The sequence below is a fragment of the Moschus berezovskii genome, chromosome 6 (assembly GCF_049115385.1).
Source record: "Moschus berezovskii isolate FMDL1 chromosome 6, NW_MosBer_1.0, whole genome shotgun sequence".
Taxonomy (NCBI): domain Eukaryota; kingdom Metazoa; phylum Chordata; class Mammalia; order Artiodactyla; family Moschidae; genus Moschus; species Moschus berezovskii.
The window spans coordinates 100,364,851-100,380,195 of NC_142465.1; the positions used below are offsets into that span (position 1 = coordinate 100,364,851).

At 42.5% G+C, this 15,345-nt stretch overlaps 1 protein-coding gene and 1 pseudogene across 2 annotated transcripts in view; both read left to right on the forward strand.

Moving 5' to 3' along the window:
* The window catches only part of PLBD1 (phospholipase B domain containing 1), an 85,338-nt gene that overhangs the window by 14,400 nt on the left and 55,593 nt on the right, over positions 1 to 15,345 (forward strand). For both annotated transcript variants that reach the window (XM_088837305.1, XM_088837306.1), the window contains exon 2: positions 10,480 to 10,699. In XM_088837305.1, coding sequence (XP_088693431.1) covers positions 10,480 to 10,699 — 220 coding nt within the window. The remainder of the gene's footprint in view (positions 1 to 10,479; positions 10,700 to 15,345) is intronic.
* LOC129535654 (hyaluronan synthase 2 pseudogene) lies at positions 5,394 to 7,223 on the forward strand (annotated as a pseudogene).

Genomic DNA, 15,345 nt, shown 5'->3' on the forward strand with positions numbered 1-15,345 from the left:
TTCTTCCGCACACCTCTTCGGACCATCTTAAAATGCACCCTGCTGCTTTCCCTCCCTTCGTGGTTCACTCTCCTAAAGCGGCCTTCTCCTGTTCTCTGGAGCACTTCGCCAAATGATCCTCTTTCCATCCAGAATCCCAGGCTCTGATTTCTGGAGAGAGTGAGAGCTAAAATACCAACTTATGATTTTGTTGCCTGGAGATTGATTATTCATTAGTCAGTTATTTTCTTAGTGACTCTGATGAAGAGACAAAGCAAATCTAAAAACCAGGTATCCACTTACTTTAAGTCCTTTCAGAGAAGGAACGGTGCAAAGCCAGGGTACAGAGAAGGAAGCTGAGTGATTGTGCTTATTGAACATGAAAAAGAAAAGCAATTCGAGGATCATAGTAAACTATTAGCTAAAACTAATCTGAATAGTTTAAGTTGCAATTTTGCTTTTATATTTTCTCTGACATATGCTCTGCTTTCCCATGTATCTTTTTTCCTTTATCTGACTGACTATATTAGGGGAAAATTGTATTGCTCAGGGTTGAAAACCACTTCCTCTTTCATAAATGAAGTGCTAGCAAACTTAGGTTCCAACTATGGGAAAAAGTGATTTTGGCGATGTATGACTGTTTTACAAATTCTAAGACAGTGTGATGAATTTTTTTTCAACTGAAAACAATTAACTTATAGAAAATATTAGAATACATAGGTAAAGAAAAGAAATTTAATTTGGGTGTTTGGGTTTTTACATAGAGAGAAATCAAAAATTGATGGGGCTTCTTTTCATCTTTATTTGTGGAAGAAAAAACTTTTTTAGAAAGTAATATTCTCAATCATTCAATGAATATTTATCAAGTGGATTGATTCTAATGATGTTGGCTGTTCGGTTCAGTTCAATCGCTCAGTCGTGTCCGACTCTTTGTGACCCCATGAATCACAGCAGTTAGAAATGTTTAAATCTCATTTTCACACACATGGCATTTGCCCCGTGGGCATGTGAATGTCCTCTAGGCTTCTTATCCGAGCTTGAGTTATTTTAGACTAACTTCTGTGAATGTTCAGATAAATTTCACTTTGGGGTCAGGAACACACACATGTAATCTAGATCCATCACAGAAACATTATTGTGCCAGCTTTAGCATTCCCAGGACATGGGGTCATAAGCAAAAGTGGTCCCTACCTTCACAGAGCCTGCATAAAGCAAGGTTGAGATTAGAATTAAGTGATATTTTTCTACCTTTTTGCTATTACAGTTTCCACACCAGTCACTTCACAACATGGAGATTTTTTATTTTTAATAGAAAAACATAAGGCTTAAACTAATCAAGTATTTAAGAAAAAAAATTTTTTTTAAGGCATGAAACTAGACAACTAGGAAGAGTTGATATATGGAAAAAACATTGAAGAACGGAGGACATCAATTAGGGGTAGCACAAGAAACTCAGATTTTGGCTTAATTCTCAAAGCACTTGCTAAATTGGTCAGTGTGTTAGTGGCAAATTTTTCTCATTGAATTCTCTTGAGGACTGGGTAAAAAAAATTTTTTTTTCCATATGTGGGGGCACATGAATGTCAAAAAAGCAGATTTGCAGAAGTTTATTATTTGTGGTAAGAAAAGGGGGTAGTACCAGTAACAGTGAAACAGCCATCCTTTCTCATTTCCCTCCAAGTTCATCAGTGGTAAAAGTGGATGAGAATGCAGGAGAAAAGCTGGGACGGGGTTGAGGCTGTAGCATTCATGGTCTAAGAGCAGTTTGGAAAGCATATTTATTATATTTGGGAGGAGCAGAAAGGATGTTTTTGTGGATGTTGCCCACAATTATCCAACTGTGGTCAATTGACTCAGTAACAATTAGACTCTCTTTCATCACCAGAAAACTGGTGAATAGGTGTTCTGCACCTGCCTATGTTTATCACTGCCATTACTTCCACTTTACCATTTTTAAAGAAAGCCCACCATTATGGTCATGACTTGACTGAGAATAAACTGACTTCCCTGCTCAAGATCTTTCTTTAACAGTTATAACATTAGCTGATTAGCGCAGCTTGACCAAGCCCCAGTCTATCACCTTGTTGGGCCAAGGTGCCATGATGCTCTAACTTTAAGATTCTAATTTTAGTGCTCATTTCATAGACAGTCTTCCCTGGTGGTCCAGTGTTAAAACACTGCACTCCCAATGCAGGGGGCCCGGGATTTGATCCCTGGTCCGGGAACTAGATCTCATGTGCTGCAACTAGGAGTTTGAATTCTGCAACCAAAGATTCCACATGCCTTAGCCAAATAAATAAAATACTGAGTTAGTTTTGAATGTTGAAAGCAAGTAACCGTATTTAAATATTATATCTGAGCTTTCTAGTATCTTAACCACTATAAACTTCAGTTCAGTTCAGTTCAGTTCAGTTCAGTCGCTCAGTCGTGTCCGACTCTCCGCGACCCCATGAATCACAGCACGCCAGGCCTCCCTGTCCATCACCAACTCCCGGAGTACGCTCAAACTCATGTCCACAGAGTCGGTGATGCCATCCAGCCATCTCATTCTCCGTCGTCCCCTTCTCCTCCCGCCCCCAACCTTTCCCAGCATCAGAGTCTTTTCCAGTGAGTCAACTCGTCTCATGAGGTGGCCAAAGTATTGGAGTTTCAGCTTTAGCATCAGTCCCTCCAATGAACATCCAGGATTGATCTCCTTTAGAATGGACTGGTTGGATCTCCTTGCAGTATAAGGGACTCTCAAGAGTCTTCTCCAACACCACAGTTCAAAAGCATCGATTCTTCGGCGATCAGCTTTCTTCACAGTCCAACTCTCACATCCATACATGACCACGGGAAAACTTAGTATGTCCAAAACTAAACATATGCTCCCTCCCAGACATGTTTCCCTTTTGCTTTCTCTCTCAGTGATGATACAATATCTATCTGCTGAGCCGCAGCCCAGAATCTGAGTCATTCTGGCCTCCTCCCACCTCCCTGATGACCTGAATATAAAGTTTCTCTTTAACCTGAGCGGCTGTGCAATGGTTTCTTAGGCAGAGAAATTAATGCTCTACATACCACTTCTTTTCTTCATTTCACTCTCTTCCTATGTCCTCCTCCCTTTTATAGATATTTATTGAATACCTGTGTCTTCCCAGGTGGCTCAGTGGTAAAGAATCCACTTACCAATACAAGAGACATGGGTTCATTCCCTGGGTTGGAAGATCCCCTGGAGAAGGAAATGGCAACCCACTCTAGTATTCTTGCCTGGAAAATCCCATGGATAGAGGAGCCTGGCGGGCAACAGTCCATAGGGTCACAGAAGAGTCGGACATGACTTAGCCACTAAACAGCAACAAAAATTGAGTACTTGTTGTGGGTCAGACACTGTATTAGGTACTGAGGAAACAAGTTTATAGGCTGAGAGCAGGAGCAGACGTGTAAGTTACATTAGACCAGCAGACCTCCATACAGACCAGCAGACCTCCATACAAGGTACATAGAGCTTGTAGAGTGAGTCAGTCCCTGTAAAGGGGGTGCTGCTTCCTGAGTCTTAAATAACAGTTTTGAGATTACTCAGTAGTCAACAAGGGGGAAAATCTCAGGCAGAGGAAACAGCATATGCAAAGTCAGAGGTGTTGGACTAGCTCATGGTAGGCCAGAGAGCTGAGTGTAATGGTTTCGAGATCACATGGAGTACAAGAGGTGGTGGATGAAACTAGATAGGTAGGCAGAAACCAGGTCATGAAGGCCCAAGAGGATAAGTCAAAGAATTTTAATTCTAGGAAGTGGAAGCTGTTGACAATTGGGGGTAAGCAAGTAAACAAATTAGTTTTGCATTTTAGAAAGGTCACTCTGGCAAAGTATGAAAAATGGAATAAAAGAGAGACCTGGGGGAAAAAAGCCTCTTCATAGTTTAGACTAGTTGTGATATGGAAACTAGTATAGAAATGGTCTTCCCTGTGTCTCAATAGTAGAGAATCTACCTGCCGATGCAGGAGACACGGGTTTGATCCCTGGTTCTGGAAGATCCCACGTGCGGTGGAACAACTAAGTCTGTGCACTGCAGCAACCAAGCCTGTGCTCTAGAACCCGGAAGCTACAACTACTGAGCCTGTGTGTGGCAATTACTGAAACCCAGGCATCCTAGATCCTGTTCTCTGCAAGAAGAGAAGCCACCACAATGAGAAACACATGCACCGTAACTAGAGCGTAGCCCCCGCTTGCCACCGCTAAAGAAAGGCCTGTGTGCAGCAACAAAGATCCAGCACAGCCAAAAACAAATACATTTACTTTTTAAAAACTAGCATAGAAAGATAGAGCTAAGGAGGCACTTACTAATGGGAGAGCTATTTAGGAGGTTTTGATTAAATATGAGTTGTGGAGGAGAGAGGAGATCTGGATGGACTTGGGTGAAAGACCACAGAGCTAAAAAGCAGAGGGTGGAGGATGGATTGGAAGAGAATATGAATTTTGCTTTGGATATTTTTAATTCCTAGTGCTAAAGGAATCATCCAGAAGTTATCCATGGTGCTGTTGGGGATAAAGTGGAACTCCTGGGAAAAGTAAGGAAAAGCAAGTAGAGGAGGTGGTGATTCAGGAGTGATTGTTATTCCCGAGGCCATGGGAGGAAAGAGCTTTAAGAATAAGTGGTCATCAGGGTCATATGCTTTTGGAAGTTCATGTGACATTGGGATTCAAGAATTTCATTTGTGATCCAGAGAAGGCTGCTGGGGTTGGTTAGCTTTGAGCTGCAAGACAGTGGAGCACGTTAATATCCTGAATGGGGATGAGCCACTGCAGAGAGGGAACTTTAGGGTACATGAGCAAGAAGATACAGGATGCAGTGAAGTTCTTAACGAAAGTGACAGATCCACTTAAGGAAAGTGGTGGGACCCAGAGCATGGGTGGAAGGATGGAGGAGACCAAGGAGGGTGAGATGGACACAGGAGCTGTGAGGATCAATTCACAAAATTATCAAGAACTTGAGGAATCCACAGGTGATAGTTTCTATCATTTCTACAAAGTAAGAATCTAATGTCATTTGTGAAGAATTAAGCAGGAGAACCCCCTTCCATTGAAGGAGGCAGAAAGGCAACAGCCAGAAGGAAGAAATCAAGGCATCCGAAAAGAGTTAATCAGACCTGGCTTCCAGCAACCCACTGACTCAGGATTTGAACCAGGCCCTGCCAAAGACTTTCTCCCAATTCTACACTTCCTGGGTTCTGTTGAGTTTTCACCAGGCCTTTTTTTTTTTTAATACAAAAGAGAGAAGAGACTTTCCAGTATTAAGGGAGGGGAACTGGAGCATAAAACAAAAAACTCCTCAATCTTTTTTAAATGTTGTGTATTAAATTTTTTTTTTTGGTCCATTGTCTCAAATTCATCTGATCTCCTATTAGCTCAATTTTGGAAACTGCCTGCCGCCGACCCTCCAGGACAGACAGGCTGAGGACAACTTTATGACCCAGAGCCGAACAAGATGCACTGTGGGAGGTTACCATGTATCCTGAGAATAATTGGAACCACACTTTTTGGAGTTTCTCTCCTCCTTGGAGTCACAGCTGCTTATATTGTTGGCTACCAATTTTTCCAAATGGATAATTACTATTTCTCTTTTGGGCTATACGGTGCAGTTTTAGTATCACACCTCATCATCCAAAGCCTGTTTGCCTTTTTGGAGCACCGGAAAATGAGAAAGTCTCTAGAAACCCCCGTTAAGTTGAACAAAACTGTTGCTCTTTGCATTGCCGCGTATCAAGAAGATCCAGGCTACTTACGGAAATGTTTGCAATCTGTGAAAAGGCTAACCTACCCCAGAATTAAAGTTGTCATGGTCATAGACGGAAACTCAGAAGATGACCTTTACATGATGGACATCTTCAGTGAAGTCATGGGCAGGGACATGTCAGCCACGTATATCTGGAAGAGCAACTTTCACGTTAAGGGTCCTGGTGAGAGAAATGAGTCACATGAAGAGAGCTCACAACATGTCACCCAGTTGGTCTTGTCCAACAAGAATATCTGCATCATGCAAAAATGGGGTGGAAAAAGAGAAGTCATGTACACAGCTTTCAGAGCACTGGGACGGAGTGTGGATTATGTACAGGTCTGTGATTCAGACACCATACTTGATCCTGCCTCATCGATGGAGATGGTAAAGGTTTTAGAAGAAGATGCCATGGTTGGAGGTGTTGGGGGAGATGTCCAGATTTTAAACAAGTATGATTCCTGGATCTCTTTCCTCAGCAGCGTGAGATACTGGATGGCTTTTAACATAGAAAGGGCCTGTCAGTCTTATTTTGGGTGTGTCCAGTGCATTAGCGGACCCCTAGGAATGTACCGAAACGCCTTACTGCAGGAATTTGTGGAAGACTGGTACAATCAAGAATTTATGGGCAGCCACTGTAGTTTTGGAGATGACAGGCACCTAACAAACCGAGTGCTGAGTCTGGGCTATGCAACGAAATACACAGCTCGATCCAAGTGTCTTACTGAAACACCTAAGGAATATCTCAGATGGTTAAACCAGCAGACCCGTTGGAGCAAGTCCTACTTCCGAGAGTGGCTGTACAACGCGATGTGGTTCCACAAACATCACCTGTGGATGACCTATGAAGCCGTCATCACTGGGTTCTTCCCTTTCTTTCTCATTGCCACAGTAATCCAGCTCTTTTACAGGGGTAAAACTTGGAACATACTCCTCTTCTTGTTAACTGTCCAGTTAGTGGGTCTCATAAAGTCATCTTTTGCCAGCTGCCTTAGAGGAAACACCATCATGTTCTTCATGTCCCTCTACTCAGTGTTATACATGTCAAGTTTACTTCCCACCAAGATATTTGCAATTGCAACGATTAACAAAGCTGGGTGGGGTACTTCTGGAAGGAAGACCATTGTTGTTAATTTCATAGGACTCATCCCCATAACAGTTTGGTTCACAATCCTCCTGGGTGGTGTGGTTTTCACCATTTATATGGAATCTCAAAAGCCATTCTCAGAATCAAAACAGACAGTTGTAATTGTAGGAACATTGCTCTATGTATGCTATTGGGTCCTGTTTTTGACACTGTATGTGGCTGTCATCAAGAAGTGTGGCAGGCAGAGGAGGGGACAACAGTACAACATGGCGCTTGATGTATGAGCTTACATTCGATGTTTGCATTTACAGATGCAGACACATGCACACAATCTTCATCCCTCCAGGGGACTGTACGGTGTCTTGGCATCAAATAATGCCGCCAAAGGAGACATATCGCTGCTGCTAGGACTTGAACAAAGACATTTGTATGGATTTAATTCTGCCAAAGTAAAGTGACACATCAAGAAGGATGACTCAGATTTAACCTGATATTTCTATGAAAATGGGAAGAATTCTTTGTTCATGCACTCTTTCTTTACTTTACATTTGCCTAACAGTGTGAGTGAACTCCGGGAGTTGGTGATGGACAGGGAGGCTTGGCGTGCTGTGATTCTTGGGGTTGCAAAGAGTCGGACACGACTGAGCGACTGAACGACTGAACTGAAGTTAACTGAACAGTGTTCTGCCCTATATACCTCACTAGTGATGACTTACATGGGTTGTTGTTCAGTAGCTAAGTCATGCCTGACTCTTAGCGACCCCATTAATGGCAGCACACCAGGCTTTCCAATCCTTCACTATCTCCTTGGATTTGCTCAAACTCATGTCCACTGAGTTATTATGGAAGAAAAGGATTTTTAAACTCAAGAGAAATTTCTTTCAACATATACAACCCTAACTTATGAATTGTGTTGGTAGCTATTTTTTTTTTTTTTTTAGAAAATTTTTCTGTTTAACTACCAAGTGAAATGCCAAAGGATATTTTACAGGCCGTACTTTTATATAATTGTACTGTTTTAAAGTTTGTATGCCAATCTTAAAACGCATATTTTTATATTTTACTCCTCTGCCAAAATTCACCTATTCTTCCTTTTTTTAAAATAAAATAGGTTCTGAAAAAATTCATACTTGAAAAATGTTTACCCAAAATGTGAAGCTTGGTTGACTGATATTATTCATGATAGAAAGAATAAAGCCTTTCTTTCTCTCTACCTTTAAAATTGAATAGTTTATTTCTGTGAAAAGGTGCTTAAACTTTCAATATTTTAACTTTTCTCATTTATTTTATTTTTTAATATTTATTTATTTGGGAGCGCTTGTAACTGTTTTAGTTGCAGCACACAGGATCTTCCAACTTCATTGTAGCACGTGTGATCTTTAGTTGAGGCAGGTGGGATCTAGTTCCCTGAGCAGGGCCCCCTACATTGGGAACAAGAAGTCTTAACCACTCCCACCGGACCACCAGGGAAGTCCCTTTCTTCATTTATTTTAGAAAAGGCCAATATATCTGTCACACTTTGGAAATAGAAATTCATACTTACATGTACCAAAAAGTAGTCCTTGAAAAGCAAAGCCAAAGGGGTAGAAAAATGCAATTTTTCATAAGATTGAAAAAAAAAAGCGAGTATCCAGCAATAGATGAAATTTATGTATCAAAGACAGTCTTTGGAGATTCTCATAGTGTTTTTCTAGGCCAAGAAGAAGGAAAGTGGGAAAAATTATCTGTGTAATTTGGACAAATACAGTACAGTTCATCATTTTGTTCTGTGACCTGTATTCACTGGATTCTGCCCATATGTTGAACATACTTCACCTACCTTTTTTTTCTCTTTTTCAAAGTTTTTTTTTTTTCCCCAAAGTTCACTTTGCTGTTGTTGTTTAGTCGCTAAGTTGTGTCCGACTCTTTGCGACCCTATGGACTGCAGCATGCCAGGCTTCCCTGTCCCTCAACGTCTCCCGGAGTTTGCTCAAACTCATGTCCATGAGGTTTATATGGGGAGTGGAATAAATTATAACAAGGATAAAACATATAGATTCAAAACTGGCAGAATCAAACTCCACCTATTGTTATTTGACTTTCTAGGAAAGATTTTTTTCTGAATTATACAGTTAATTGCTTTATCTCTTCTGTTCTTGGCCTATATAAATACGTTCACATAGTAGACGTGGTATCAAGGTTTAATACTAATAGCTGTATCAAGAATTGGCACATAAAAAATTGATGGACCAGGTACCCCCAGCCTGGTTCATTTAGCTACTCTGGGATCTTATTTATCCAGTTTGACTTTTGAGATGACCCATCTGGCCTTGTAGCTGGTGCTCTGTAGACCTGTGTTAAAAACACAATTGAACACATGAAGAGCTGAATAAAAAGTATTGTGATGAAGCAGAAGTGTGGAGAAGTGTTCAACCGTGTGTTTCCTGCCTTTCTGCTTCCTTTTTAATCAGACACCTATATTCACCAATCTTGCCGAAGAAAAAACTGCACAGCCCAACTTCAGAGTACGAAAGGGATAATGTTATACAATGTATAATTGCACTGATTGGAGAGCTTGTGGGAAGCAAACAGACCATGCCATTAAGTGAGACTAAACCTTGAGTTTGCCTTTCTAGCTATTTATGTTCTAAGTTAAGCTTTAGTAACATTCAAATGTCAAATTCTCTTCTTCTTATAAAGGGTTGAATGAATTGCCTGAATTTACTTTAGCAATTATTCAGTGTATTTCCATTGAATTTTTTTGTAATATTTTTGATAAGAAAAAAAAAAAGAATTAAGCAGGAGAGATAGGGTAGAAAGAGAGAGAATGTGGATGCTTTGGCCCAACTATTGAGGAGGATGAAAAGGGCTGCAGACCAGGGTTGCACCCTATTCTGTTTTGAAAAACTATGTTTATTTATTTGGCTGCATTGGGTCTTAGTTGTGGCATGCACAATTTTCAGTGTGTAATGTGGGATTTTTTTGTTTCAGCACTTGGGCTCAGTAGTTGCAAACCACAGGCTTACCTGCTCTAAGGCATGTGGGATCCTAGTTCCCTGACCAGGGATTGAACCCAAGTCCCAGCCATTGCAAGGTGGACTCTCAACAGGGAAATCCCAGATCTTATTCTTGGTTTAATGACAAGGAGGGTGAGAGGTCCAGCTCCTGCCTTGCCCAGAATTCCATCCCTAAGGTGGAAGCACTTAGACCCCCTCTCTGATCCTCCAGCTACACCCCTACCTTTGACCTGGTTCTTTGTGCTCTAGGCTCTTTGCCTTTGATCAAGGCTCTGGTTTCCCCCCATTTGTAACAAGGACAAAGGCTTGCCAGGTGGCTCACTGGTAAAGAATCCGCCTGCCAATGCCAGGTACATGGGCTTGATCACGGGGTTAGGAAGATCCAGTGAAGAAAATGACAACACACTCCACTATTCTCGCCTGGGAAATCCCATGGACAGAGGAGTCTGGTGGGCTACAGTCCATGAGGTTGCGAAGAGTCAGACACGACTTAGAGATTGAACAACAACAACAAGGACAAGTTATGGTGACAGATTTCCCAACTCTAATAGAGTGAAACTCTTTAAAAGCAGATGTGCTGGAATTGTTCGTTACGCAGAAAAAGAAAGGCATCAGCCACTCAGTTCAATGACATCCTAGCGTTATTCCTTTTTCTTTTCTTCCAGGGGTCTACTATGCAACTGCGTACTGGATGCCTACCGAGAAGAGAATACAAGTCAGAAATGTCCTAGACAGGAATGGGGATGCCTATGGCTTTTACAATAACTCTGTGAAAACCACAGGCTGGGGTATCCTGGAGATCAAAGCAGGGTACGGTTCTCAATCCCTGAGCAACGAGATCGTCATGTTTGCCGCCGGCTTTTTGGAGGGTTACCTCACTGCCCCGTAAGTACCCCAGTCATAGAGAACTGCAAGGCAACCTCTGTCCCTTTCTTTTTTCAGCAGTAACATTTTTCTTCCTAGCATTGTACACTAGAATTGAAAAGTCACCGTGGTCCTTCTCATATGATAGAAACATTGGAATTACATTTACAGGGACTTCCTTGGTAGTCCAGTGGTTAAGACTCCGAGCAGGAAGCCCGGGTTCAATCCCTGCTCGGGGAACTAAGATCCTAAGTGCTGTGCAATATGGCCAAAAGTTAAAAAAAAAAAAAATCACAGTTACATTTGTATCTATAGTCATGCCACCTAGAAGGACAAAGCCCCCAGTTGTGACATTTAAAACATTTCCCTCTCATGAAACTGTTGTAAAGACAGCTAAGCCATTTCATCTCCCTAGTCATTTATCGTCAGAGAGAAAGCAAAGGGAGGTGGAGTGGCTCTTTGAGAAGCACAAAACAGAGAGGATTAATTAAAAATTAATTCAAAATAAAATGTAAGAACATTTGTTTTCAATTGTCTTAGAATGATACTTTCAAGTAGGCAAATATTTTAAATTGAAATTTTGATGTCTTATCATGAATGTTCTATTGTTGTTTGATTCTTTTCTTTGTCTAATGAAAATAACAAAAATGTAGTTATAATAATGCAATCATGATGCATCCTTTTTGGAGAACTCTTCCTTGAGGAAAGGAAAGTTGCAAATTATTCAAGCAGGCCTCATTCTTCCCTTGATATAAAATATCTTGAGGACTTGGCTTTCTTCTTTTTATGCTCCGTGACCTAGATCGCTGAGTGCAAGTTTAACCAAACCTAATTTTCCCCTGTTACAGCCTTAGTCATAGTAAACACAGTGCTGGTCTTAATCTGTTTCTAAGTGCTGGCAATTATATAAAATGTTGAATCGTTAATTACTGGGCTCTGGCTGCTTTTTTTTAACCTTAAACTAAAAATTCCTGTTTTTATCTTTCTACCAAATTTTTATTACCTTGCCATACGAGTCCCTGTAGTAGGGAACTCTCTATTTGGAGATGTAGAAAACTATAAAGTGAATACGATGTTTAAAAACATGTTTAAAACTGTTATTCTGCATGTAACAATCCAGACTTTTTTCTTTTTCCCTCCAAATCCTTATCTGTTTCTGGATCCACTGAATTCTCATTGCATTCTCTTTTTTAAAATTTTTATTTATTATTTATTTTTGCCCGTGCTGGGTCTTCATTGCTGTGCAGGCTTTTCTCTAGTTGCAGCGAGCAGGGGCTCGTCTCTAGTTGTGGTGGGCAGGCTTCTCATTGTGGCTTCTCTTGTTACAGAGCACAGGCTCTAGGGCCCTCAGGCTTCAGTAGTTGGGGCTCCCAGGCTCGAGAGCACAGGCTTAGTAGTTGAGCACATGGGCAACTGCCCCTTGGCTTGAGGAATCTTCCTGGATCAGGGATGGAAGACAGATGGAATCTGTCTGCATTGGCAGATGGATTCTTTACCACTGAGCCACCAGAGAAGCTCCTGATTTCAGACTCTGATTCCGCCTTCCCTAGGATCCTGTAGCATTAGCCTGGGGACTGGGGGTCAGGAGTGAGGGAGGGGCCAGCCTAGGAAGCTCACTCACTATTGGATCCTTCAGGAAACGTTGGGAAATTCTTGGCAGATTTTCTGCTGCAGAGAACAGATGAAAAGTGATTTTATCATTAGTCCTATGAGAGTCTGAGAGGAAGGCACCCCCATGGACCAGAGCAGCCAAGGGAGGCTTTGTGGAAGCAGTGAGTGGTGGGTTAGGCACTTGATAGATGAGAACCCTTCAGTTCAGTTCAGTTCAGTCGCTCAGTTGTGTCTCACTACTCGCGACCCCATTAATCACAGCACGCCAGGCCTCCCTGTCCATCACCATCTCCCGGAGTTCAAATAAACTCATGTCCATCGAGTTGGTGATGCCATCCAGCCATCTCATCCTCTGTCATCTCCTTCTCCTGCCCCCAATCCCTCCTAGGATCAGGGTCTTTTCCAGTGAGTCAACTCTTCGCATGAGGTGGCCAAAGTATTGGAGTTTCAGCTTTAGCATCAGTCCTTCCAATGAACACCCAGGACTAATGTCCTTTAGGATGGACTGGTTGGATCTCCTTGCAGTCCAAGAGACTCTCAAGAGTCTTCTCCAGCACCACAGTTCAAAAGCATCAATTCTTCGGCGATCAGCTTTCTTCACAGTCCAACTCTCACATCCATACATGACCACTGGAAAAACCAGAGCCTTGACTAGGCGGACCTTTGTTGGCAAAGTAATGTCTCTGCTCTTTAATATGCTATCTAGGTTGGTCATAACTTTCCTTCCAAGGAGTAAGCGTCTTTTAATTTCATGGCTGCAATCGGCATCCGCAGTGATTTTGGAGCCCCCCAAAATAAAGTCTGACACTGTTTCCACTGTTTCCCCATCTATTCCCCATGATCTTAGTTTTCTGAATGTTGAGCTTCAAGCCAACCTTTTCACTCTCCTCTTTCACTTCCATCAAGAGGCTTTTGAGTTCCTCTTCACTTTCTGCCATAAGGGTGGTGTCATCTGCATATCTGAGCTTATTGATATTTCTCCCAGCAATCTTGATTCCAGCTTGTGCTTCTTCCAGCCCAGCGTTCCTCATGATGTACTCTGCATAGAAGTTAAATAAGCAGGGTGACAAGATACAACCTTGACGTACTCCTTTTCCTATTTGGAACCAGTCTGTTGTTCCATGTCCAGTTCTAACTGTTGCTTCCTGACCTGCATACAGGTTTCTCAAGAGGCAGGTCAGGTGGTCTGGGATTCCCATCTCTTTCAGAATGTTCCACAGTTTATTGTGATCCACACAGTCAAAGGCTTTGGCATAGTCAATGAAGCAGAAATAGATGTTTTTCTGGAACTCTCTTGCTTTCTCCATGATCCAGCGGATGTTAGCAATTTGATCTCTGGTGCCTCTGCCTTTTCTAAAACCTGCTTGAACATCTGGAAGTTCACTGTTCATATATTGCTGAAGCCTGGCTTAAGAACCCTTGCTGCTGCTAAGTCGCTTCAGTCGTGTCTGACTCTGTGCGACCCCATAGACAGCAGCTCACCAGGCTCCCCTGTCCCTGGGATTCTCCAGGCAAGAACATTGGAGTGGGTTGCCATTTCCTTCTCCAATGCATGAAAGTGAAAAGTGAAAGTGAAGTCACTCAGTCGTGTCTGACTCTTTGGGACCCCATGGACTGCAGCGTACCAGGCTCCTCAGTGCATGAGATTTTCCAGGCAAGAGTACTGGAGGGGGTTGCCATTGCCTTCTCCTAAGAACCCTTCAGTTCAGTTCAGTTCAGTCGCTCAGGCATGTCCGACTAGGCTTAGGCAAAATCATTCAAAGTGGAAGGTAACAGAAGAGAGCACAGAAGAAAGGCGCTGAGTCTGAATAAGTTGCATTTACAGTGACCAGGAGTGGAGGCTCCAATCAAGCAGGCAGGGACATCTGGTTTAAAAAGGCAGATGGCAGCCATGTCATGGAAACTCTGGGTAGAGGCCCATGTGATGGTGGTCATTCTCTATTTCAAGTAGTTTTATTGAATTGGAAAGACAGCCTCTCTGTTCATCTAGGATTCGTGAGTGTAGAAACTCTCCCCAGCTGCTCATGATGGGCTTCCCTGTGGGTGATACGAGGAGTCTGAGAGGAGCTCTGCTCTGCGCAGGACTTTGTTGTATCTCACTGAGCCTGAGAAGATGCTGGTGAGCAGCAAGTTGCCTGATAAAGGATGGAAGAGTGAGATCGATATTTGTATGTTTGAAGGAGAAGAAAAAGAGAAGAGAGGAGGAGAGGACAAAAAGGAAAGAGGAAAGGAAGGAAGGGAAGATGGGACAGAACAGGAAAGAGGAGAAGGAGGAGGAGGAGGAGGAGGAGGAATTACAACCAAGGTATATCCCTGGCTGTTCAGTGGTTAGGACTCTGTGCTCTCACTGCCGAGGGCCCAGGTTCAATTTCTGGTTAGGGAACAAATTGCCCATGAGCTGCGTGACCAAATAAATAAATAAATGCTACTTTTTTTTCTTTTTAAGAATTATAACCAAACCCCTCTTTTTATTTATTTTTTTTCAATGTACGTTTTGGCTATGCTGGGTCTTCACTGTGGCACACCGGCTTAGTTCCCCAACCAAGGATCGAACCTGTGTTCCCTTCATTGGAAGGCAGATTCTTAACCACTGGATCACCAGGGAAGTCCCCCAAAACCATCTTTAGAAGGTCATTTCCCATAAGCTCCTTTCAGAGGCTGTCATTCTGATTGCATTACTGAGAAATTCACTAAGGAAGGGAATTTCTGAATCAGCACACATTCCAAAGCTCTGCTCTGTGCCTTGTTCAAAGCTCAGAGCCACGGGATACGATGCAGCAAGTGTCAAACAGACCCCTGGCAATGGGTTGGGGAAGAGGGAGGAGAGGGAAGCGGTTACTAGTTTCCTGCTTCCTCTCTGATATGGTCCAGGGGGTGAAGGTTTAGTACACATTCTGCGGTGCAAGAGTTTAATTTGGAGGAAGTGCCAGATGGAATAGAGAGCTGGGGCTCACAGAGACAAGAGGTCTGGCAGGGAGATAGGGTGGGAGGGGTGGGGGGGTGTGGTTGGTGAGTGGCAACTGGAAGGATTCCTGGAATTGAGACTCTTAGACCCA